The sequence below is a fragment of the Vidua chalybeata genome, chromosome 3, assembly GCF_026979565.1.
Source record: "Vidua chalybeata isolate OUT-0048 chromosome 3, bVidCha1 merged haplotype, whole genome shotgun sequence".
NCBI lineage: Eukaryota > Metazoa > Chordata > Aves > Passeriformes > Viduidae > Vidua > Vidua chalybeata.
In genome coordinates, this window is record NC_071532.1 from 101,745,352 (window position 1) to 101,772,889 (window position 27,538).

General features: G+C 39.6%; 1 protein-coding gene across 6 annotated transcripts in view; it reads right to left on the reverse strand.

Moving 5' to 3' along the window:
- Positions 1-24,053: 24,053 nt before the first annotated feature.
- Positions 24,054-27,538, reverse strand: part of CYRIA (CYFIP related Rac1 interactor A) — a 55,722-nt gene continuing 52,237 nt past the window's right edge. For 5 of the 6 annotated variants that reach the window (XM_053938814.1, XM_053938809.1, XM_053938812.1 and 2 more), the window contains 2 exons: positions 27,331-27,401; positions 24,054-26,206 (listed from right to left, as the gene is read on the reverse strand). In XM_053938814.1, coding sequence (XP_053794789.1) covers positions 26,143-26,206; positions 27,331-27,401 — 135 coding nt within the window. In that variant the 3' untranslated portion in view covers positions 24,054-26,142. Of the gene's footprint in view, positions 26,207-27,330; positions 27,422-27,538 lie in introns of those variants that run through there. The other variant, XM_053938813.1, reaches the window with a different exon arrangement.

Genomic DNA, 27,538 nt, shown 5'->3' on the forward strand with positions numbered 1-27,538 from the left:
GATATTTCAGGTGACAGCACTTTCATTTTTGGAAAGCAGAAGTCCCCTTTAAGAGAAAGTCCACAGCTCTAATGTAAAGGACTGCAAAATTAAAATTAATTTTCTTCATGCTCAGTTCTTCTTGGCAATGGGTCAAGTGGATCAGTTTTTTGAGCTACCTACTTAACTCTTATTTTTAGTAATTATTAAAGAGTGACAAGAAAATAGAAAAGATGGTGTTATATTTGGCACTACCCTGACTTAATTTCCTGACTTGGTCACAGCCTTTCTTTGTGACTTGAAATCTTGTACCATTTTTCACCCTAACAGGGTCCTTGCAAACTACGACTCCTTTCTCTTTTTAGGTGTAATGGTACAAAAGCATAAAAGTCTATATACACCCATGTAAACCTTAAGTCAAGATTAATATAATTCCAGAGCTATTTAGTCACTCAGAGAGATAGGATAAACAACTGAGTTCAGAAAAAAGGCTAACTTTTTATAGAGCACAGGAAACTCTTTGCAGAATTCTTATTTTGTTCCATTATTTAAAACCAACAAAACAGATAAAAAACTTCCCTCAGCTAGAGATTTAAACATTAAACAGAACATTTTTGTCAGGGCAATTATTTCACATTGTTTCTAATGATTATATTAATTATAATGCATTGCTCCAGAACTATGGCTGTGGATTTTGTTCTAATAGGACTCTCAGAACAAGACCATTTCTTTGATCCAGTCAAAGTGGTGATCTGGTTGCTGTCAGAGCTGGAATATAGACGGGAACCAACTCTTCTCAGGTGGCAGCAGAGAATTGTCATGTATTTGTGGATTGTATTCTTGAGAAATATTATGCCAAGAACACCCCCACTTGGTCAAGAAAAGAAATGGAGTCAGAGAAAGATTACCACATCTGAAACATATTGCACGAAAAAACCCTACTACTCTGTGGTTATTTTTTGAAAGCTGTTGTCCATGAATGTCAGCATGAATGAAACTCTACAGGTCATTGAGAGAAAAAAAATAAAGTTATAAATGACAATTTTTAGCGTTTTGGTATTGTTCATTGAAAATATCTCACACAAACTACATATCTCAGACTGTAGTGTAAATACTCAGGCCAACTTGCCTGGCATTAGCACCCAGGCTTCTACAACATCATCCTAAGTACTCTACAGGAATCCTCGTGAATAGAGGAACTATATCCTACTGTACACAGCCCAGACACTGTCATTGAAAGAATGCTGTGAATGTTAGCACCTTTTAAAAATTTTATTTCTTTCTTTTAGCATGAAGTTTTCAGCAGTGTTGAAGAGTCACAAAGAGAAGCCACCTACATATAGCCACACATGAAGCACAACATCAACACAAACATTTTTTTCTGCAGCCACTCTCAGCTTTCCCAGAAGAGTAGAAAGGAAAATCAAGAATGCCTATTTTATTTTCTGTAGATAATCAAGTTTGAATCATCCCTAATTAGCTTCCAACAAGATGTGTGGTTCCAATCCAAAAGTTCTTAATTAGTCTCTACAGCCATTGATTTCAAGGGGAGTTTTACCTGAGTGAGGTTTTTGAATGAGGTCATGAGGTGTAAGTGAGCCCTGAGGAAGAAAATGGAGCCTCACCCTTGTGCAGGTGTGCAGGTGAAATTTCAAGGAGCTCCAGCACTCCTTCTAATATTTTTAATTCCCTACAGGGAAAAGGCTGCAGTTTTAGCATGGCACTACAGGAATTTAGAAGCATCCAGACAGGCTTAAATGTGCCTCAGAAAAGGAAAAGATCTTAGGAAAACTAAGGAAAAAAATTGTAGGGAAAAGAAATCCACAATAAAGTTCACAAACAGCAAAGCTTTAGGAATATGAAATGAGAGTTTGAACTTGACACTGTGTTTCTGTGAAAAAAAACAAACAACAAAACAACCTAATAATAACCATAACAATAACAATAATAATAAAGCAGCTTGTGGCAGGAGACTGGGAGGAAATTGTGAGCAGGATGTGAGGAGCTGAGGCTGGGCAGAGAAACAGAGGTCAAACCAGCTTCCTGGGCTGGGCCTCTGGGAGGTCTCTGTCCAAGCTCCCACTCATTTACAAAAAAAGCCTTGGCCTGAGAACATGTGGGTCTGTAAAAGTACAGAGAATGAAATGATAAAAGAAATGACTTTACAGGAAGAATGTGGTGATGTGCTGTTGCTGTGGGAAGATGAAGACCAAGATATTGTAAAATGTACAGTCTCCCCCTTTTCCATATTTAAAGTCTTGTGGCATGTGGGTAAATCGATTGAAGTAAATCAGCTTTCTGTAACAGCTATAAAAACATATACTTTTCTTAAAACTCATGTATTAGTTTTCAGAAACACATGAAGAATTTTCAGTTATAACTTCTGTGCATATGGACCAAATTCCATACAAGACAGACTCTTGGATTAAAAAAAAATAGGCCAAGAAAATAGGAAAACTTCTAAACAACTGAAATAACTGAAATTGGTTTCCTGTATGCAGAAATTCCTCTAACCTTAATACCTAACAACCTTATCAATATCCTTAATATTGGTCCTCCTCTAAGACTAAAAAACGAAAGATCTGGCAGACTGTGTGCATGTTAGAGTAGATAGATGAAGGTCGGTAAACACAATTGCAGCAATAAGGTATGTATTGGCTTTGTAATTATCTTCCTATTAATGCTAAATTAGTTAAGGTATATTTCAGACAACTGTTATAATTTAAATTATTGTCAATAATTCTTATCTTATTGCAAAATAGATTACTCCTTATTGGAAAGACCATAAAGCAAACCTGAAAATCTTTATCTATGGGGTTTGTCTCACAGTGCATGGTGTCATCAATAAAACATCTCATGGTCTACTCACTGCTGCTGTGCAGATTGAGGACTATTAAAAGTAGGAGGTGCTGATAATTTTCTGTCCTGACATACCCATTAAAACACATGTTTTAATGGTGGTATTGCTCTTGCATCCTATCTCACTCCTTTAGGACATGTCAGTTCATCACCCAGTCGACCTATCCAGCATTCCTGGCATACCTTCAGTCAAGCACCTTGAGCTGATATCCATAAAAATCCACTTTAGCTGACAGAAGGTGTATAACATCCTGAGTTTAATTGCCTGTTTCTAAAAATCTGCTTTATAAAACTTATTTTTGCCTGTCCCCCCGCCTTACCCCCAGCTCAGGGTTTTTTAACGCTTCAAGGGGTTGCTTGTGTCTTCCCCTTTAGCCCTTACCAAACAATCTGAGGGAGGAGAAGGCATTGATTAAATATCTCACAACCCAAATGTTAACTCTCACAAATCACCTGTGGGGGGAAGATTCTCCCTTTCCACACACTCTTACATATTCTGAGCATGATGTTGTTTCTCTCCTCTGCGGCCCTGGCAGTTTTCTCAGGATTATGTGATTTACATTCTGCACAGGCTTATGTGGATCCATACAGCTCAGCAGGAGTGATTTTTACAGATTTACTGCAGCTACTGTAGGCCAGGGTAGGATTTGAATTTTTTTTTTTACTTAGATGTGATTCACAGCAAAATCTCAAGGGCAGAACACCCACCAGCTGCTGCAGGCTTAAACTCCTGGGAAAATCATACCTGTCCAAGGTGGAAGGTCCTTCCCAATGTACAATCCCTGCCTAAGACTTTTTAAAGGAGCTAAAGAAAATAGAGAGCTCTGACACATAGTCATTGAATATGAATGAGTTACCTTGCATCAGCTGAACCACAGCAGCTCCTGTGTACTTAATCGCAGCCCATTGCTGCCACCAAGGATAACACACAAGTATTACCTTTTTCACCGAGGTCTGGTGTGACTCCTTTTACCCACATTTGCTACAAACTAAATGCACACACAAAATGTGAGCTACTGACATGCAGCTGGCAGGCACTAAGCCTTGAAACTCTGGTCACAGGGGATACATGGAAATCAGGAGTCAGGTTCATCGAAGTTGCTCATGCACTTCTGAAATGCAATGTCAATTATCAGTTTCATATAAAAAGCACTAGCAAATATGTCCTGAGTTAAAAAAGACATACTTCAGCTTTCAAGAGAACAGCCTCAGTAAATGCTGAGCCCTACTTTCAGTAGCTCTGTTTCTAAGCTCTACCTCCACCCAAGGAGCTTGTATATCACACCAAAAGACCTTGTTTCTCACCAGAACATCTGTTCTTCTCCTATTCAATATGTAGCACAACAAAGTTTTAAAGCAATATCAAGTTTATGCATACACAGAAGTCTTGAAAAGTGGCTTTTCTGGGTTTGGTGAGATGACTTGGGTTTGTTGGGATGCTTTTAAAATTATTTTTTAATTTTTTTTTCTACTGCAGAAAATGGTACACAAAGTCTATCCACAAGAATTTTGATTTTAGACAACACCAGCCAGCTGAGAGCAGGGAGTGGGAATTAGCATTTTGTGTGATCTCAGGGGGCAGAAGCCAATGAACACTCTTAAACTGGTATTACTAAGGAGGAAAAATATGCTATGCTACAGTGATCATCAAAAGTTTATAAACACAAATGCTAGTAGAAGAGAAGTTTCTATGGGCCACCAGGTGTAAGAAGTACTGGATCCTTGCTTTCAAAATTCCTTCCCTGAAATATGTTTCATGGGTGGTACTTTAATGAGACTTGCAGCTGTTCATATTTTTTTATTTTAGTATTTTGCACCCTCTCTGTTCTAAGGAATTGCGTCTTTTTATGGGCCAAGAGAAGCAAAATCTCACCCTGAGCTAAATTCAAGCTAGCAGCAAACACAAGAGTACAGTGCATGTGTTTGTGACACCTGTGCCTCCAGACCCGCTGTGCACTAATGACAAAAATTACCTTTGGTTAGGTTAGTTGCACTGAAAAAACCTGCAGTGTAGAAATCTGTTTGCAAGACCATTCTTCCCTAGTTCTTTTAAAAACTGATTGAAAATGCATCGTATTCCCTTATTATATATGCATTACTTGCATTCTGTTAACCTTATTGTTTCCCCCTAAAATCCAATTTTTCCAACAGCTTCTAAATGAAAACTCCAAGGTGCAATTGCAAAAAGCATGTCCTTAAATGAATATTGCGCAAACCAAAGTCACTGGAAAAACTCCAGAAAGAGGAATGTCAAAGGTAGTGGGTTTCCAGAGGGAAAAAAAAAAAACCCAAAACAATCCAAAGAATCACTAATCACTTATCAAAGGAGAACTCCTTTGCCCATTACTGCAAAATGACTTAAAGTGAGACAGAATCCCCCTGTTTTGACTGATGACGAAATAACAGCAAGAGGCTAATGTTAACGTGAAAAAGACATTTCTTTCTTTTCATAGCATTTAAATTCCAGTTTGGTTACCATACCATACTGGTGATATGCAATATCAAGTAATATTGATTGAAACCATTATTGTATTTTATTTCCAGAACTCTTAGCCCTCTCCTAGAAATTTATGCTTTTCCATACAAGATAATTCAAGACCTTATGAGAAGGCATTAATTTTGTAAATAGCCTTTGATTTTTGTGCATTGTTTTATCAATGGACCTTTTGCAGCCTCACTTTCTCCTCTTCATGTGAGCTCCTTGGAGACTTCAATCCTGGGAGCACGAAAGAGACAAAGTCCTGTCCTTGGGCTCCCAGGTCGACCAGCGTGAGCTGACTGTATCCACAGTATTGAGCATCATTAGCACCATTGAATAGTTTGGGTTGAAAGGCATCTTTAAAGGTAATCTAGTCCAACCCCCCTGCAAATGGGCATCTTCCACTAGATCAGGTAGCTCAGAGCCCTGTCCAACAGGACCTTAAATGTTTCCAGGGATGGGGCATCTAGAACCTCTCTGGGTAATCTGTTTCACTGTTCCACCATCCTCATCCTTCTAGCCTGAATCTATACTCTACTTTAAAGTTTAAAATCATTACCCCTTGTTCTGTTGCTACAGATCTTACTAAAAAGTCTTGTCCCCATCTTTCTTATCAGCTCCCTTTATGTGTTGAAAGGCTGTATTAAGGTGTCCCCAAAGCCTTCTCCTCTCCAGACTGAACAATCCAATGCTCTCAGCCTGTCATCGTAGGGCAAATGTTCCATCTTTCTGATCATCTTGGTGGCCTCCTCTGAAAGTGTTCCAACAGGTCCATGTCCTTCCTGTGCTGGGGACCCAGGACTGGGTGCAGCACCCAGGTGGGGTTTCACCAGAACAGAGCAGAGGGGCAAAATCCTCTCCCTCACCTGCTGCCCATGCTGCTTTGGATGCAGCCCAGGACACATTTGTCTTTCTGGGCTGCAAGGGGCACATGGCTGGGTCATGTCCAGCCTCTCACTCACAGCACCCCCAAGTCCCTCTCAGCATGTCTGCTCTCAATGAGTTCTCCCGCTCTCCACTTGATCCCAATGTTACCAATGAAGATACTAATCACCAGTGGTCCCAGTACGGACCCTGAGAGACATCACTCATCACCACTCTTGGTGCTTCCAGAATAGGTTTGTCCATGTTCAGATTGCTACTGGGACAAGGCGTTCCTTGAAGAATTATAGATGCATACTCTTGTCTCTGTAGTTCAGTGTTGAGACACCACTCCTTACAGTCCATTAGTACATGTCTAATAGATAATTTAAAAATTCATTCTGTGCTTAAAGGATAACAAAAAGCTTGCAACAAAATAACAAGATAACAACTCTCTTGCAACAAAAGAGAGTTGTGTGCGGCTTTGTAGACTCCATATTTGTCAGCGATCCCACAGCCGGCAGAGCGGACTGCGGGCACAGCCGAGCCAGACCCGGAGCCCTGGCGATGACGGGAAAACGCTCGGCGCGTCTGGCAAAGCTCCAAAGCCGCAGGACAGGGAGGGAATCGCAGGGAAGGAAGCGCAACAGAACATCTGCCCCAAAACCATCTCTCCCGGCTCTCCGGGACTCGCTCCAGCGCTGCGGGGCGGGAGCAGATCCGGCCCGGCCGGCGGGAGGGACAGAGACAAAGCGGGGCCCTTTCATCCCGGGCTGCCGGGCAGGGCCCCGGCGGTGATGGATGAGCAGCATCCCACACGGCTGCCCCGGCGCTCCCCGGCACGGCGGGGCCGTGGCCGGCACCGAGCGCCCGACCCCCGCCCCTCGACAGCCCGGGCCTCCAGCGGCCGGAGGGTGACACTGCTGGGGAGTGTGACACCGGTGGGGAGTGATACTGGTGGGGAGTGACACTGCTGGGGTGGGTGACACTGCTGGGGGGTGACACTGCTGGGGTGTGTGACACTGCTGGGGAGTGACACTGCTGGGGGGTGACACTGCTGGGGGTGGGTGACACTGCTGGGGAGTGACACTGCTGGGGAGTGACACTGCTGGGGGGTGACACTGCTGGGGGTGGGTGACACTGCTGGGGTGGGTGACACTGCTGGGGTGGGTGACACTGCTGGGGGGTGACACTGCTGGGGAGTGACACTGCTGGGGTGGGTGACACTGCTGGGGGGTGACACTGCTGGGGTGGGTGACACTGCTGGGGTGGGTGACACTGCTGTCCGGGTATCACAGTGTTCTGTGTATCTGCTGAGGGCACCCAGGCCTGTGGGCCTTTTGCTGATCCATGTTCCTGGCTGCCATCACCCCCTCACACTTTTAGTCCCTGCTGGCACTGGATGGCCTTCCCCTCCATTATGTACTCTTGTGCTGTGTGGTTGTAATTGCCATCAGATGCGACTACTACACAAATGATTGTACTCCTCAAGGCTCACGAAGGGAGACATTTGGAGAGGAACAGGAGAACAAGAGGTGGATTCCTCCTGCTCCATCCTTCACTGGACAGTAGAATCCAGTCTTTCACAAGTCCCACCTCAAGAAGATTTTAGCCTGTGAACATATAAGGTTCTTGTCCAAAAAGACAGAAATTATCTAACCTCCTTGTCAGGTCAGGACTTTCCAGTCTAGTTGCTTCCATATGAGTAATTATCTCCACCTCTACAGCAGCTTGTTTAGCTCTTCAGTGACAGAAACATTTAACTCTGTGATTCAATCACTTCCCTCAAAACTGTTCACAGAAAACAAAGATCACAGAATTACAAAATAGTTAAGACTGAAAGGGACCATTGGAAGTCATGTCCTCCAACCTTTCTACTCAAGCAGGGTTCCCTGGAACACATCATTCAGACTTGTGCTCAGGTAGTTTTGAACACCTCCAGTGAGGGAGATCCACAGCCTCTCTGGGCAATCTGTTCCAGTGTGCGGTCACCTGCACAGTAAAGAATTTTTCCTCATGTTCAGGTGAAACTTCCTGTGCATCAATTTCTGCCCGTTGTCTCTCATTATTCGGCACCACCAAGGAAAGCCTCGTCCATCCTCTTGACATCCTCCCCTCAGATAATTACAGACATTGATGAGGTCTCCTCTCATCTTCTCCAGGCTGAACAGGCCCAGCTCCCTCAGCTGTTCCTTCTAAGAGAGATGCTCCCCTCCCCTGATCATCTTTGTAGCCCTATTGGTGCTCTGAAGTATCTAAAGTTCTCTTGGATATGTACTTCAAACTCATACTTACCAAGAAAAAAACCCAAAAACTGAAGCTTTAAAAATTCTGTTAGCACAGTAGTAGCGCCACTTTTAAGCTAAAAAAGATCTCTGATTAGAAAGCAGGAGCTACCCTGCAGTGTAACCTGCATTTTTTCGCTCACTTTCTATTATATTTCAGATAATGAGACAAGAAGGGTCATGAATGATTAAGTACAAATATTATAAAAGAGATAATGTAATTAATTAGCCTTGGAAGTGGATAAGGACAGAACGGAAAAGAAGTAATCTTTAAAAAGAATTGAGTTTAATGGAGAGTTATGTGTACAAAATTGAGACTATTTCTAGCTGATGTTATTAAAACAAGTCTAGAAATACCACATCCATGGCCTTTTGAATGCACCAGCATAAGGGCGTGCTTTCCCTGCAAACAGAGTTATTGAGCACAGCTAATTTGGCAGGAGGGGGACTATGCTTTGGGGAGAGGACTAAATGTTCATCTTCAATGTGCACATAGGATGGAGTAGTTGCACCTGTAGATGATGATTCAGAGACAAAAAAAGAAGCTTGGGGAAGCAACAAGAAATGGTCTTGAACTTGCTCCTGATAGACCTTGCCCAGTGTACCCAGTATTGACCAAGTAACAGTCAATACCCAAAACTACTTCAGTGAAACACAGCAAAACTAACTGACAGAGGCCTCTGAGTCCACAGTGTTACACAGCTCACAGCTTACACATCCAAACTCCAGGTGAGCAACGAGGAATGCAGGCTGCTACATGGTAATAACACTGAGACACTGAACGAGAAAGCTCCAGTGAACAACTGCTACATGGACTGAAAAAGCAACAAGATTGAAAGTTGAGGTGAACTGCTCCTGCTTCCAAATGTGAAAGGGAAACCTGGTATCAACTTTTACCTCCTAAGTCTGACAATTTTCTAACCTTCTGTGTACAGTGCCTGTCCATGTGTTAAAACTCCAACTTGTTCCTTACTGTTCTTACTGATGAAAAACTTTGCTATGAGTAATTTTCTATACACATATATTAATTTTGGATTACTGAGATTCCTAATGAGATTACAATCATCTGTTAAGTATTTCTAACAGAAAATATAGAGGACAGAATTTGGAAAACATCTGTACTTCATGATGAAACCAACTTCTAGAAGATTTTGTTAGAAATAGTCCCAAGGAAGCCTTTGCACTTTGGCAAGAAATTATCCTGCACAATGCTAATAAAGCAGTTCAGGTTGCTTCTGACAGCAAAAGGTTCTCCATTATTTCACCCTATCAGGCTTCCACACTTGGAAATTATTACAAGCAACTGCTAGAAACAAGAAGATGAACATGGCAAAAAGTGGAGAGAGAATTTGGGTTTTGATCCCTTGAGACCATCATAAACAGGATCCCTGCTCAGTCAGCTGGGTGAAATTGCCTCCAGTGAAGCACACTTCCAGACATGGGCAAAAATTCAGACTGGTTTCCTAGGAATTCTAAGTTTTACAGAATGGTGAGACTTTGTTTTATTACTCAACACTGCAACAGCAGAATTTTAAGGGGAAGTTCATTTTTATGAAATTAATTTGGAAGTAAGCTGCTGTATAGTAGTGTGCTTTACTCACTGACCTTCAAAGGAAGGAGTTCACCTGGTTGTAGGGAACTAGACTTTGCTAGATTTTGGTATAATTCTTTGTTACATCTTCCTGTGATTGTTGGGAGATCAGGGAAGTGGCTGAGCCTTTTACCACCATGTCCAGTTGATTGCGGTAAGAAGCATTGTAATAAGTGTATAGTAAAGCTCTGACTAGTGTTAAATAATAATTAATTTGACCCAATTTACTTTTGTGGCTTAAAAGGAGTGAATCTATAGAGCAAAATTCATGGTGCTGACATGATGCCCCCTGTATGCACATTTTGAAGGTTTTACATAAGGCCAGATCTATTCTGGTGACATGAAATAAATGCTCATGAGAAACCAGAGCTGTGAAGCAAACTTTTGGAGCACATCATCTGGTTTGTTATCAGGGCAAAGTAGTTTTTTCTTGTGTGCTCCAAGACAGTTCCACCACATGGGTCAGAGACCTGCTTCAAAGACTCCATTCCCCTGATATGAATTAAAAAATTAAGGCAGATACACCCAAATATGTTATTTAACTATTACCATGGGCCTGCTGTATATGGATGCAAACTCTGGCATGTCACTCTCGCTCATCTCAGACCCAGCCATGGGCTGTTGCCTGTGCAAAATAAGCCACAACACCTAGCCGCCATCAAGTCCTACCCCCACCACACACATTTCATTTGAGGGAGAAGAGAGGGTAAATGCAACTCTCATTTCTTCTACTTGATCTGCAGATTGGACATTAAAGAAGTGGGAAATATGTGTCTGATGACCTCAGGCTATGTCTGTGCTTGTAAAAAAACCATGCCAAAGATCACAGCTTGGCTCACACCCATACATCTAAGATCTCTTTCCTCCACAACCAGGGTCTTCTCAGGTAAAAGCCTTGTTTTCTTGTAGTGAAGTTGCACATACTTCTTACCCATCTCCTGATTTTTCTTGTTTAATTTTTTTGAGAGTTGAATAAAAAGTTTCCTCAGAGCCAGACAAATCTCTCTCTTCAAAAGAGTGGCACTGCGGGTTTTTTTCATGGAATGACAAAGCTTCCTGAATATGCTGTCCACTCCAGCAGCGACTGGTGAAAGAGGATGTGATGATGAAATTGTATTTCTGTTTGGGAAGTCAGCATGGTGTACCCATCCCTTATTTTAGCATCTCCAAGAAGCAGAAAGCAGAGTGCACGAACACACTTTTAAGTCGGCAGCACCTACCACCTGACCTCAGAGACCAATGCATCCAAAAGCCTCCATGCTTTGCACAAAACTAGTACAGCTAAAACCCATTCTGCAGGTTCTGTGTGTGTAGCTTTCCTGGCACTGATGAAGGTGCTGCTGATGTCCAGGGGTCCCACTCATCATCATTTCTAGTGTTGGTAGTTCTGTAGGTGCTGTGGACTATTGGGTAAAAATTACATTTTATTCTCAGCTCACACTGAAATATTCCCTGTTTTCTATTTTTAACTGAAGACCAAAAATAGGAGCCTGGATTTCTACACAGACAAGATAGTTCCACGGGGTTCAAGCATAAACTGACCATATTTTGCCTCAGAATGCACTGCTAGATAAATTCACATCCTGTACTTGGATTAATTAGAGATACTCATTAAATAGAGCTTTCTGATTTTTGCCAAATTAGGAGATGTTTTGATACAGAGAAAAAGTACTAAAGATTAGACATAGAATCCTTGAAGACTGATGAAGGAATATATTCCTCACAGTTGGCAGGCAGTTTTTTTGATTTAACATCTCTGCACATATATAGCTCCTGTCCAAGGATACCCTATAAGTGCAAAACAATATTTGTTCTTAGAAATTACCAACTTAGCATGAACATTGTTGTAGACAAATCTGCCTATAAAAATTTAAAAAAAAACCCAACAAAATAAACAAAAAATCCATATTAATCCAAAATAATTCACTTAAATGAATCTCTTAAAGGAAAAATAATCAGTAATCAGTAGTTCACTGCCAGAAGGAAGGTGTGTATCAAAAGATCTGTGGGTGTCAATTTCCTCTCTCAAGGAAAAAAAGTCATGGCACACGGACTAGAGAATATTTCCAATACATTTGTAGGTAATAGCAATGTAGGAATGACTGAGAATACAACAATAAGGCTCAGATACATCTTGCTACTAAAAATGGTGCTGTTTTCCCCTGTTTTCTCTCAGACACATTCATGCAGGAGTTGACACTGCACATGGTATATGGGAAAGTGACATGGCACCTGGCTCAGAATAGTGTGTCATTTCAGCTACAGACTTTGTAAAGGCACCTTGCAATTGCACTCCAATAAACAGCGAAAACCAGAAAAAAGAGTTCAAAATCTTGACAAGTGGGAAATTCACTGGAAATAGGATTAAATAGGATAGGAGTAAAGTACTGTACTTAAAAAATACAGATGTCCATTGCAGGTGACTTACAAGATTACTTTGAAGTTTTGGGTTTTTTTGGGTTTTTTTAATGTCCATGGTGTCTTCTAATTGCACCATCCTGATCCATCTGTGTAGTAGTACTTCTGTGCTACCATTGTGGGTTTTGGGTTGTCTTTCCAGTTTGGTTATGATTAAGTAGTACAGCAAAACAGAGAGAAGGCTGTCCCACAAGTCAGCGAGCCGATACTAAACCTGCTGCCAATGCTTACTGCACATAACACCTGTAGCAATCCCTGTGTTCTATAGAGTTGTTTCACCTACAGCCTCCAGCTCCTGCCTTTTCAAATGAGGCAGGAGACAAAACAAGCAAAAAATCTGCTCTCCCAAGCAAAATTCACAACCTAAATGACATGGCTAGGTGGCTTCACAACTCTCCTGCTGTATATCCAGAATTATAGTTGACACTGATCTCTCCTCAATTTTCAAGGAGACCTTCCTCAGGTGTAAACCTTGTGAAAGGGTTCAGTTCACCAGAGATCTCAGCTGCCTCCTCTAGATATCATTCTATCTTTATATGAATTTGTTTTCATTGACAGGCACTCAAAACCAGTACCTGCACCCTTCTATGCTTCAGTGGGATACAAGGAATATATAATTTCTGTACTGCACTGCCCCCATTACCTTCCCACTATGAATGGAACAATATTATGTGTATCTAACAGATGAGATTTCTCTTCTTAGGCTTTTACCAGAGGGATAATCATTTATTTTCCTAACTTTTAGATTAAAAGAAAGGTTTGTTGGGGTTTTTTTTGGTCTTTTTTTTGAGAATTGCCTTCTGATGCGATTTAAACAAATAGAATTACATAAAAGTATAAACAATATGCAAAAGAAGAGACTTGGGCTCCTCAACCATGTTTATATAGGTGTCTGAGTGAGGAAACCCCTGTTCTGAGCCACACACACATCATTCTCCATGGAGTGTGGTTTGTAAAAAGCTGTATTTTTCCCTCTTCCAACTCACTCAGAGGCCTTTCTGTGTTTTTTTCTGTTTTCCTCTCCTCCAGTCCTGTACACAGCCCATTTTTCTCCTTTTATTCTTAATGCTGCTGTGTCCTGCTTCCTTCTTTGGCCTCTTTGCAGGATGTATCAGAGCTCAGATTCCTGCCTTTCAGCAGGAAGACCAGCCTGCAGACCACAGGAACACACTGCAGGGTTAGCCCTGGCTGGGGACCATGAGCTCCTCCGAGCAGATCCTGAGACCCTTGGCTGCTGGCAGCAAAGGGAGCCACAGGGTGGGGAACTCCACTGCTCAGCATTTAGCCAGTGTCAGCTGTAACTCACATGCCCCCGGTTTTATTCTACATCCATACTAAGAAAAAAAATAAGAAAACAACAAACCAAACCTAACTGAACTAAAAAAAAAAAAAAAAAAAAAAAAAAAAAAAAAGAGATCATAAAATGTGCAATACTTAAGTTTGCTGCCAAAACATTGCTCTCAACAGTTTATGCTGAAAAGAGAGGAGTCTTTTCACCCCCAGGTAAGATCAAGCACTGATGGAAGTGAGATACAGAATGGGTGACAAAATTTTGCTGTTTTTTGGCATCTATGTTTATTAAATCTGTCATTATATCAATGAGATTTTCATTTGTTCTTGTCTTACCTATTTTGACTATCTGCTAGGAATATAGGAGTGAGAGTAACATTTTACCCATATTCAATTATGCTACACTTCACTTTTCTCAGATTATATTTAATTATAATTCACGGCTCTCGCAAACCACTCATAGTTAAAGGGCAGTCAAATAAGGAAGAGAAACAAATGTAATCTCTGACTCCAGGGTATTCATGCAAGCCCTGTTAGCCCACTGATTAAATTATCGAGCCTTGCATAATTATTCCTGTTCTGTGAACTGGTAAATAAAGGCAAAATGGTGGCTTTCCTAGTGAGACCCAGGACAAGGAAATCTCATCCACTAATTTCTACAGAAGCTTTAAAAATATTATTGTTAGAATGTTAGTATTTTGCCTTAACATTCACAAAGTTCAGTCAGGACTACTATATTTTAAATAAACTGTGGTGTTCCAGCAGGGTACCAGGTACAAGAGATGATGTCTAAGTGCTTCACATTTTAGACTCCATGGGAGTGGTTGTATTTTATCGGCTAGCTATGTTTTTATTTAATACCACTTAACTACTTAATTGAACATTTTCCTTGATACAAATGAACATATTTTGGTGTTTGTTTAAAGGAATAACTACACAAAAGGTATAATGGAACACAAAACCTGTTGGATAAATCATTTTTTTTCCCCACCCAACAGCTCTGTCTCCTTGAACCACAGATACCTGGAGTAAGATCCAAAGTGTCTACACAAAAAGGCTACATTGCTACTAATAAATTGAACATGTGCAGTCTCTGGCCAGTGGGCTGACTTGCAGGATGTGGCTACAGCCATGTCCTTGTTCTGCCTCTGCCTCCAAAACAACCCAGTCCCAACTGACAGAGCAAAGGCTCAAGCTGTACATAGACCCTGTGGGTTCTTGGGTCACAGGGTGGGAGCATGGCTGAAGAGGCTCTCAGTCCTCACCCTATGTGCTCTGGAGCTGCAGTGTCTGCATTCCAGAAAGGGGGTTTATTTACCCTGTCTAGATTTATCTAGACCACATTGCTCTAGCTGCTTATAGGCCATCTGCGTGGGGTAGCATCAAAAGCCTCATGAAGGCAAATGAACTTGATATTGCTCCTTCTTCTGTGCTTCTTCCTTCTGTTAAGGAAACGGTACTGCTTGGACATGTCTGGCATGGTCTGTTATCTATGCAGGCTTATTTTCACACCCCTACCTGACTTCTAAGGGCAGGCACATGACTCACCTCCCCTTTGGAAGTAACTACACTCTGTGCTAACCCAGTCATCAAATTCCTTACGATGAAGTTCATCAGGCCCAACCTACTTGAAAATATTGCAATTAGCTAAGGCGGGGAAGCATGGAATCAATATTTAAGGATATTACTTGCAGTGTATGAGATCAGCTCGGTTGGTCAGTGCCGGGTGTTAATAATACCAAGATTGTGGGTTTGATCCCCATATGGGCCATTCACTTAAGAGCTGGACTTGATGATCCTTGTGGGACCCTTCAAACTCCAAACATTCTGTGATTCTGTGATATCTCCTACTTGCTGTGGGATAACAGTGAATAAACACTAGCTAATGGACAGAGCAGCAAGTAGCACTACAAAGCTCTTCTGTTACCAGAGTTCTGTTTTCTCATCTCAGTATTGTGCCACTGGAAGCATAATTCCTTTCCTTTCTCCATCCATTTTAATGATCCCACATTTTTAATATTTTATGTTGAGAAAGTTTCTTTCTCTATAAATATCTCCACTACTATCAATGCAGAAGTAGAGTACCTCTACCAAGTCAATGCTTATAGGAAACAGTCTCTGTTTTTAAGCATTCCAAAAAGCTGAACTGCTCTGCAATGTCTCAAGTTCACTGCCTAGTTCTAGAGGCTTTTTGTGGATCTTAAATATTTCCAGGTCTCCCTGTCTCTGGTTGTTTGTATTCACCTCTCACGTCTGATTTCACTGTTTAAAGGGCAAGGAAAGTTTACTGAATGGAAAGACCTTGGAGTCTACAATATCAAACAGCAGAATGACCTCAAAGGAAAACATATTTCATTAAAAAGAAAAAAGCATTTCCTTGCAAATCCAGCTTGTTTTACCCACCCAGATCTGCCTTTTTGCTGCCTCTGTGGTGACACATGTTTTATATGAATCTATATTAAGATGAATTTTAACCTACAAATAACCAGATACAGCTATGCAGTAGGAGGGAATTCCTACAAGATGATGTAAAGTTTTTTAAGCAGTAAAATTAAAAATAGCACGTAAAACCTGACCAGTAGATTTGGATTTGAACCAAGGCAACACATTTGGGAAACATTATCAAGTTTATCAGGGGTAACATATCACAGAAAATCTGCTTCTGTTTATATGCCATTTATTATTCATTTTTGACATTTCCCTTTTTTCCTCAACCTTTTTTACCCCTAAGCAAATATATGTTAGACTTAACTGAAATGTGAGATAACAGACCAGTCTCTTAGTTTTCTTTCCTTATAAGACAAAAGCAGATCTGAGTAGAAGAAAAATAAAAAAGTTAAATGAAATCTAAGTACAGGGGGAAAAAAGTTGCCGGAGTAGGACTGGCAATAAGGGAAAAATCTGTCTCACAATGAAACCCCAGAAAAAATAATTGCCTAGTAAGATTAAACTCAGGGCCAAATTCCATCCTTCCCTATGCTGTCTTGCATTTCATGATGTATAAATAGCACATGAAAGCCTTTGCTCGTGTAACACACCACATGTGTGACAAAGGCTGGTTTTTATGTCTAGGACACTTATATTAATGGGATTATGCCAGCAAAGAGTTCTTTGCCCAGGGTTGGCAGAATGTTTGCAGTTTATAGTAATCAAGTCGAACTCAGGGAAAAATACAAGCAATAAAAGCAATTTCACTTTTATTAAACAATCCAGTCCCCCAACTTAAAAAAATTCTCACTCATATCATCACAGTAAGTTTGAGAATGAGCTGTATTTTAGCTGCACCTGATCTGATCAAAACAAAGGTAATCATTAAAAGTCAGCTTAAAGCTGGTCCAAAGTCAGACAAGATTCATGCAGTCTTTCTACTGAATGCAAATTAAAGCTCAAATTTAAATTCTTTTGTATTTTTTTTCCATCAGTAGTGTGTAAATTTCTTCAGCGGATTCCAACGCAAAGTATCAATATTTTTTGAAAGCTGTTATTGAACAGTGGTTTGTTTTGATGCTGAAATCTCCAGCTGAGCTGAATGTTTACTATTCTTTGTTAGGATGAGGAAAAGTTTTGGAGTGGTTTCAGGAGCAAATCTTTCCTCTGTGTGCTCTAGGATCCACACTTAGACCTTGTTCTATCAGCAAACACTCCTTATATCTCAAAGAAAACAAATACAATAATGGGCATAAAATGGGGAATATATTTGTTTTAAAATGCAAGCAAACCCCCAGAATATAATAATATAAATAGATATTATCTATATTTATTGCTTAGTTTTATTTTAGTAAGTGCTGCTGTTTCTAGAATCTATGTGATAAAAAAGCTCTGTGATTTTATGAGTTTTTGCATACTGTTCCTGATGCAAATGCTTTGATTATCTATTGAATAGTTCCATTTTAACAATTATTTGTAATTAGAATAAAAAAATACTTGCAATTACAATTAAGATTCTTGTTATTAAGACATACAATGAGTACAGAATTGCACCCAGACCTTACTAAAGAAATGCTGGGTAACTCTCCACTACTGCAGCAGAGCAAAAAACTTGTGTTTTGGCAAATGTAAGGTAACATGTCTTAAAACATGGTATTTAGAGGACATTTATTCTAAGTGGATACAGATGGAAGAGACCAGAGAGAGTAAGTCAAAGGAGTTCCTAGTAACCCAGTAAGGCTGAACTGCTGACCCCTGTTGAGGAAATTAGCATTGCTGGTGATGCTGTCAGGTAGCTGAGTGCTACTAGACAGAGAAGATGATTTATAAGCACACATGAAGAAAAAGGTACAACTTGTAAGAGTGAAGAAGTTTTGCTTGACCTTTTTAAGGTTTATTTTCAGCTTGGCAATTTGAAAGCTAATGACTCAAACAGACTTTGAATCAGATCCTCAAAGATAAACTAAATTAGAATGAAAACCATGTCATTTATTTTATAATGCTGCTTGTATTGCCTCCCTCTTGCTGTTGCAGAAATCCCAGAACAGGATAGCAACAGATACTGCTCAAAGTAAAAACTTTCAGATACTGAGAACATGTAGCTGCTTTGTTGCCTCTCCTGAAGATGAGTGTAAGAGCTGGCATTTCATCCAAGGTAATAACCCAGGATCTCCACAGACAACAGTGGAGAGACAGAGAATGGGGCCCATGGGAATCTCATGAGGTTCAACAAGACCAAGTGCTGGTGCTGCACCAGGGTCGGAGCAACCCCTGGTGTCACTCCAGGCTGGGGGAGGAACAGATCCAGAGCAGCCTGACCGAGAAGGACTTGGGGGTGCTGTGGGTGAGAGGCTGGACATGACCCAGCCATGTGCCCTTGCAGCCCAGAAAGACAAACGTGTCCTGGGCTGCATCCAAAGCAGCGTGGGCAGCAGGAGAGGAAGGGGATTCCGCCCATCTGCTCTGTTCTGGTGAGACCCCACCTGGGTGCTGCACCCAGCCCTGGGTCCCAGCACAGGAAGGACATGGACCTGTTGGAGTGAGTCCAGAGGAGGCCACCAAGATGATTTGAGGGATGGAGTATCTCTTTTGTGAGGAAAAGCTGAGAGAGTTGGGATTGCTCAGCCTAGAAAAAAGAAGGTTCTGGGATGACTGAATGTGGTCTTCCAGCACCTGAAGGAAGCCACCAAAATAGATGGAGTTTTTACAAGAGCCTGAAGTGACAGGACAAGCAGGAATGGCTTCAGAGTAGGTTCAGTTTAGGTATTAGGAAGAAATTCTTTAATGTGAAGGTCGTGAGACACTGGAACAGGTTGTCCAAAGAAGCTGTGGATGCCCCATCCCTGGAAGTGCTCAGGGCCAGGCTGGATGAGGCTCTTGAGCAACCTGGTCTAGCAGGAGGTGTCCCTGAGCACTGCAGGGTGGTCAGAACTGGATGAATTTTAATGTCCCTTCCAACTCAAAACATTCTATGATTTCTGGGGACAAGTTAGTCTACCCTAACACAAAGAATAAGGGTCTCTAGAGGTCTTTCTCTCCACACCCTTTGGAGGACTGCATATGTGGCATAATTTGCTACTTCAAGCATTTAAAACCTATGGCTGTTCCAAGTGCTCTGCCTTAAAGTATCACATGAGTAAGTTTGTAACACCTGTCACCTGTATTTTCAAGATATTTATGTCAGGCAGGATAAAAAACTGTGCTTCAAACAGCATATCAGATTAGTATCTATATAAGCAAAGCTGTGGAAGAACTGATCTACTTCAAATGGAGGCAAAAATACCTTTTCTAATTTTGAAAAGAATTTTAAAAAATAAAAATTGCTGCCATTAAAAAGGTGAGAGGATGACATTTTACTGATACCAGTATTATGACCATGAATTAAGTTTCATTTTGCACTTAAGATCAGGGAGGTAAACGACTGACACTGCCATGTCTAGAATGCTATCTTTCATTTTTATGCTTCTTGATCCATAAAGTCAATAGAAGACATCTCAGAATTCTTCCAGCAGAAGTTTCCAATACAATTGTGAAACAATTGAATGAAAGCCCCAGGAGATTTGAATTCTTCACATACACGCAAAACCCCAGGCTGACTCTGGCGAGGCCAAATCTCTGCTGTTCCCTGGGCCTTTTGTTTCATGTGGTAATGTTTGCACTGGTACCTGGCATGAAAATAATCTGAATTAAATTGAAGCCTGTGCCTCTCAAAGCTAAAACTCACAATGTTTGCTTGTTAGACTGGCTAATTTTTATTAAGTATGGCATTTCAAATTGTACTTGGGGTCAAAGACAAATGACTTTTTTTTTTTCTTCTAATTTAATCAGTATGAAATAACTGAGGTAACTTCTCAACATGAACAGTGATCAGTGTTTTGGGCACCTGTGTCAAACTCCAACAAAACTGTTGTCTTTTCTTAGTTCAGTTGCACTGCACCTTTTGATTTAAACTACTCACATACTCAGGCAATAAGTGTAACAGTAAACCCTCAGTTTCTATTTGAAAAAAAACAAAATACAAAAATACTGTTATTTGTTTGAAAAATAATCTTGTCTCAAAGTAATATTTTTCAACAAAATAATTTAAAGTAATTATCCTGTAGCATGCATTTACTTTTGCCGATTCTATTTAACCTAAACTTGTATAATTTTAAACTCTGGTCAATTATATAGCAAATGACAAGAATAAAGAGAAAAAAAAATTGGTCTTATCTGTGTATCTAAATTAATTACAGTTGTACAACATATAATCAGAACAGCGGGTCTCAAGGTGAATCTGAAACCACTGAACAAAAGGAATCTTAAGCTTCAAATTTAATAAAGCAAATGCCAATCTGACAGGCTGTGTAAAACAAATGTGGCATTCACTTTGTAGTTCCAAAACACAGCTGCAAACACAGTGGCTAAGTCAGTGGTTACAAAAAATTTCTCATTGTATAAGTACTAGAGATATTACTATGAATGTGTACCTGAATATAGGGAATTCAAAATTAATCAGAACAAATATGCTCATTTAATTTGATACACAACAAAAATCTCCACAAGATCCTTTAATTAGATTGGCTATATACCACAACTTTTCTTTCCCCAAACGAAAAACTTCCCTAGGGACGTAATACCTGCCTCAGTCTTATATTGATATATTCAGTATCTCAGCAACTAGAATCACATTTACCTATTCAGTAAGTTCATCTAAGAAACCTAAGTCAACTCCCCTGTAAGGCATCTTATTTGGGAAGGTTTCTATTAAAGAGCCTTTAAGCTCTGATGCTGTACATTATTTAAGCCTGAATTTAATAGTCAAAATGCCTGTAGTTAAACACAGCCTTGTATGCAATTAAAAAAAAAAAATTGCCCAAACAAAACCAAAACAAAAAAAAAAGAAACCAAAAACAAAACAATATCCACCTTACATGAAATGGATCCTCACAGGATGAGAATTATCATGAGCTGTAATAGCACTTTTGATTCAAGCCACATACAAATATTCTAACCTTCAAGTTATGGGAGTAATTTTAAAATGTCAAGAGGCATGTCAAGTTCTTAATACCCAAGTCTACATATTTAATTGTCAACGGCCAAAATACCCAAGAGAAGAGAATTATATTAATTCTATTATTGTATTAATTCCAGCTCAAACCCAAATTAACATGTGTTGGAAAATAATGTTTCTTCCTCTTAAACTAGAGAACAGTGCTTGGTTGGCCTGTATTTTAACTATATACTTATCTTCTAGAACACCTACTACATTGTTCATTTTAGCTTTATTTTTGAAGCAGTCAAGCACAGGAGATCTCTGCAAGACTATCATGTTACGCCATTGATCCTCACAAGGAGAAGACTCAATTTGCTCAGTAATAAGCAACCTGGGTCAAAGGCCACGACTGAGAAAAGACAAAGGGCATTGTTTACACCCGCGTCAATCAGAAACAGCTCTACTGAAGTCTATTGAGTTATATTTGACTCAAATCCATATGAAAAACTTCTGTGTTTGCTGAATCTGGATTATGTGGCAGCCAGGAATTCACATTTATTAGTCTGTAGCTGGAAGCATTACAGACTGCTGCACTAAAATACTAGTTTGCTATACTGGCTTTTTAACCAAAACTGGGTTTTACTCTCTTATTGGCAATTCAAATTCATGTCACTGCTTCAGCCTGCTCACTTGCACTTCTTTACCTAGTGTGCTACCAAGTAATAGATTCTGTAATTTTGGATAAGAGAATTCATCTGAGGCACGGAAACAATAATTAAGTGTCCTACATTTTAAAGAAAAAGAACCAAAACTCCACCTCTTCCAACTATCTGTAACTACAAGCAATCTTCTGGATATGCAAGATTTTGTATTTCTTGACTTTTGATGTTCACAGAACACTTCTAACAGTCCAAAAACATTAAAAGCATGTTTCTGACTACACAGTCACAAGATGATTTACAAAAAAAGACTTGGTAATTTTATTTTACCTTGTTCAGGGATCTGGTTGGGAGCACTGCATGAAATACAACCCCAGAGAGATTTGTCCAGGAGAGCTGGCTTACTTTCAAGGACCACCTCTTCCAAGCTCAAGAAAGGTCCTTCCTGACAAGCATGAAACCAAGCAAAGATGGCATAGCTGGACTTAGGAAAGCCAAGGCCCTTCTGAAATGAAATTGGGTGAAGGACACGAAGGTCAATAACTGATTCTACAGGTATATTAGCAGCAACAGGAAAGCTACAGAAAATGTCTGCCTGCTGCTAAATGGGCTATGGGACCCATGACAAAGAATACAGAAAAGATCAAGGAATTCAGTGTCCACTTTACCTCAGCCTTTTAATGGTAGGATTTGCTTTCAGGAATCCCAGGCCTCTGAAACCAGAAAGTCTGGAGCAAGAAAGATTTAAGCCAGATCAGGGTCGGAACACTTGAACAAGTCAGACCTACACAATCAGTGGGACCTGATGGGATGCACCATAATGTGGAGTGAGCTGGCTGACATCTTGTTTATCTTGACTGTAGCAAGGCTTCTGGCACTGCAACTTCCTCACAGGCAAACTGGTGAACTCCGGATGGGATAAACTGGAAAGTGGGGTGTACTGAGAACTGGCTGCGCTCTAAACTCAAAGGGGATGTCATCAGCAGCACAAAATGCATCTTGACAGCCACTAGTGGTGTTCCGCTGTGGTTGGTTCTGGGATCAATACTATTTAACACCTTCATAAATGACCCAGAGGGTGAGGCAGAATGACCCTTAGGAATTTTGCAGCTGATACAAGACTGGGAGGAGCTGTTGATACACCAGATGGTTGTGCTGCCATTCAGAGGGACCTTGACAGGCTGAAAAATGGACATCTGTACTGCTTTGGTTCAGATGTGGCATGAAAACGTGATGCTCCATTTCCCAAATGAGAATCTCCAGAACTGGCACTGGACTGATCATTTCATATGAAAAATTTATGTCCAACATTGTTTAATTCAGGATAAATGTAAGAATACAAGAAATTTCATTCATTTATGTCTTACTTCCAGTTCAGATTTAGCTGAAATACAACAGAGAAAGCAACACAGAGAGGACTTCTTGTTGGTTTGTAAATTTTAGTAGACATGGAAAATGTAAGACAATTTATCTGAGTGATGTGGTCTACCAGAGACCAGTAAATGCAATTTCAGAAGCTACCTTTCATGACAGCCATCCAGTAGCAGCAGAAAGCTTAGAAGTCATAAATTATGTTTCACACACATTCTATTGTTCAAAGTGACAAATCTTAGTCTTTCAAATTCATACAACCCTAAAATAGTATTTTCTTCCACCACAAAACTAGCAAAAAATTTTAGGGCTCTTCTGAATCAAACTATTCACACTCATTTATGAGCATTCTGAAGTATTGTCATTATGAGGCTTAAATATTTATCAGACCACAAACAAGTACTCTTACATAACAATGAGACAAAATAAGCAGCATTGACAAAATGGAGATCAATAACTTTGACCATCAATCTATACGGATCTTCTTCCAAAAGCTATTCATTTGAATTTATCTTACAATTAAATGCATAATCCTCTGGTAACCTTATTGATTATAAACACAACCTGAGATGGCCCCCATAGGTCAGGATGACTAATGTGAAGATATAAAAGTCAGAGAAGGGATTCCTGCCCTCAGCAGTATCAACAATTCCCCTTGGCCATGATGACAAACAAGTACTAATATATGTCAGAAAAACACAAGATTTTTTAAGTGATGTGAAGTTATACTGCTGTAGCACACAAGTGAAACAAGTGCTTTTAGGACACATAGAAGTGAACCTACTATATGATCCAAAACTTTAAATGAGGTATTTCTCAACCTGTTTATGTTGTCACTAAACATAGGGAGTCCCAAAGCTTACTGTACCAAATTTTTTATTATTTCAAACAAACTTCTGTACAAAAACATCAAAGCAGGCCAAGAAATCCCGTGACTTCACAAACAGCACATGACAACTCACAGAATGCTTTAAGGTTTACATTTTTATTATACAAGTGACAAATAGCTCTTCTCTGGGGTATTTAAAGATAAGACTTCATTGTTGGACAAAAAAATTGCAGGTAAGCATATATTAACTTCAGTTACCAAAGCTCAACAAAATGGCCTGTCATCCACCTAATTTACCTAACTGGAAGTGACTATGAACACAGCAGGATTTTCTCTAACATACATTTTTAAATGTCCCCCCCATTAAAAATGGAGCCTGTAAACAGCGGATTTACTACTGTGAAAAAAAGTCTGGTCATTGCTTTCAGAAAAAGATCTAATGTGAGTGAGTTCTAACTCCCTCCCCAACAACATAGCAACCGGCTGCTGCACCTGCAGGGGTGTGACATGAATGCTGGAGATGTGGTGCTGTCCAGTATCAGGACATGCATGACACTGGCACCTGTGGGTTCTCATCAGGTCTGAGAAACCTCACAGGGGTTGCTATACTCAGAAATAAGCTCTCAAGTTAATCCCTACTCCAGAGAACTTGTGACATTAATACTGTTTAAGGACTGAGTTCAATGACACAGTTTGTCACAGTGCAGCCAAGTTCCAGCAGACCAAATGCATCTTCAAAGTCTTAAGGTAATGTTTTTAGAAGAGATGTGCATGAAAATTCCAGTGAAAGCACACAAACCCTGATTATCTATATGCGGATAAGCAAATACAAATCTGAATCTGTGCACAAGTACTGGAGTTTCCATACATACATGCAAGCAAAGTACACAAAATCAAACACATTTTCAGAATGTGACCTCTGCAAGAATATGTACAGCAACTGCAGACCACCCAGTAGACACACGTAACAGAGCATGAGCACTTTGCTACTTTTGGCAAAGTATTTCTATTCCATTAACTGGAAAATTTACCAGAAAGGAAGAACAAACAACTCAGCAAGGAACTTAAATTCTTGAAGTATCAATCACATCTCAAAAGCCAGTGAAGAGCAGTCAGCTGATAAATATTTCTGTGTTGACTCTGACTCATCTAATGAATAACACTACCAGAAATTTAATGGAATTCCTAAGAAGAGATCAGCTCTTCATTTTAAACCATCCCTAGTCTGATGCAGCTGGTTTGACACCAGGGAAGTTTGCTATAGCAGAGTGTACTAGTTTAGATCAGCCAAAAAATTACTGGCTAGAGCTGTCTGGTAGTTAATGTTCACTGTGATATATTTACACTGACAAACCGTTTCCAGTTAAGTCAAGGCATTAGTATTTTCCCTTTCCTTTCTAAATCTAATAAAATTATACAGAGTTTTCAAAATCTATCAATGATCTTTAAGCATATTTCCTATTTATTTATATTGCATCTGGAAAAGGATATTAATTTCCTCAGTTGTTGAAAGGTAGGGGTTATACTTAATTAAAAGGTAAAATTACTGTTTGAAATAAATTTTTGGATGCCAGACAGCACATAATCCATAAAATTAGGTGGATGTCCACTTATTACAGGAAAGACAATGCATTTTATGAGTGATGAACATTCAGGTATTCTCCTATTCATACTAGTTTGACAAGATCCTAAAACTGACCAAAAAACTGTGCACGCGTTCTTCAAAACATACCAAATTAATTTTGCTTTCTCTTATATTAACTTGCTTCTTCTTTAAAGTTCCTTTTCTGTGGTACCTTTGACATTTCAGTTTGATTTCCGTTTTGTCTTCACTACTACTTCTCTGATAGAGAAGGTGTTTAAGGATTAAAATGCACAGATAAACTGTCTTAACTGAAGTATCTAAGTAAAAAAGTATTTTAAAAGTCAAAGATATAGGCTAGAATAAAAACTTAGGTTGCACTATATAAAGTCAGTTAGGTTATGAATAGATTCATGTATTTTAGCAATGTGAAGAAAATGGTTATGTAAATACACACAAGTATTAACATCAAACTGTATTAAATTATGTAAACATACACATCTGTGATCAATACAAACATCTACTTGTCTGTGGACACTACTGCAGCATAGCTCGAATTTGTTTTGAAGTAGATTCATCATTCAGGTGTTTTGTAGTGAACCTAGAAATTACAAGTTAAAACAATAATTTATAAAATGAACAGAGATAGGAAAAAGTCTGAACACTTGAGCATGTTTTTGAAATCAGCACAGTTCAGTTACACAAAGGAGGAATTTACATGTTCATCTACTGATCACTGGAATTTAACTGGCAAGAATCTGGTGCTCTTTATCTTCTAAATACCCTATGCAATAAATTATTCCCTGCTAAAAGGTGGAGAACTGTGGCTAAATCCTGTTTGTTATCTGCCTATGATATTGTCATAATCTTGGGTCAAAATTATCTCTCATTTTTTCTAGTTAACAGCCTCAAAAGAAGCAAAATCATGAAAAGACATAAGAAATATGGTAAATACTAAAATCACTTAGGAATCTAGACTGAATTTTGGCATAATCTATGACTTCAGGCTGTTTTCTTAAATATTCTGAGAGGACTGAAAAACTTTAGTGTGATTTTTTTCCATTTAAACCCAAGCATTCTCCATTGTTTATGCTAATAGGGAGACTGATTATAACATGAGCTTGAAACACACTTGATACCTGTAGATTTAACTCCACTCCAACTTTAATTCAAAAGACATGATAAGCAAATGTGGAAGTGCAGTTCTCGATCTATCCAAGCATTCAACAGCTAGAGAACTCAAAATAGGTCTGAAAAACTTGTGTTTGACAACTAACAACATTCTCAGCTTCAGAGAAGCATCAGACCCCTGTGTGTCTTCCTTCCCAAGACAGCATCATAAACAGGATTGGGATTTAGGATGCTGTTTTCTTGAAGCTGTATAATTTTGCAAGATTAAAAAAAAAAAAGTCTTACTGAGATGGAAAGGGAGAAGTACGTAGAGTTTGAGAACTAGAAATCCGACACTTCATTTCTAAAATGTTCTAGATACTGGGGTATTTCATATAGCAAATATTAGCTAGTATATACTGTTTACAGTATTAACAGTTATTGTTTATTCAAGTGAAATTTAATGGGAAGAAATTAGTATTAAAAACCCCAGGTGATAAAGGCAAACTTGAGCGGATAATCTTATTAAATCAATCTTCTAAAGTGAAGAATCTTAAATATAAAGAGATTGGGAGAAAAACAAAGAGGAATTTTCTAAGGCTGAATACCACATACCTGAGAGCATTCAGAAGTCCTTCCACAGAGTCAGGTGGTTGTTCCTTTAAAACTTTTATGCATCCCTTCATCTGGGAACAGAAGCATGCCACTATTGAACAATAATATATGAATTGCACTAGCTGAAAACAAGGAAAAATTTCACCATATACAGACAGGTTTCTTTTCTTACAGAGTGTTAATGCTACTTTATGTGACACAGTAAAAG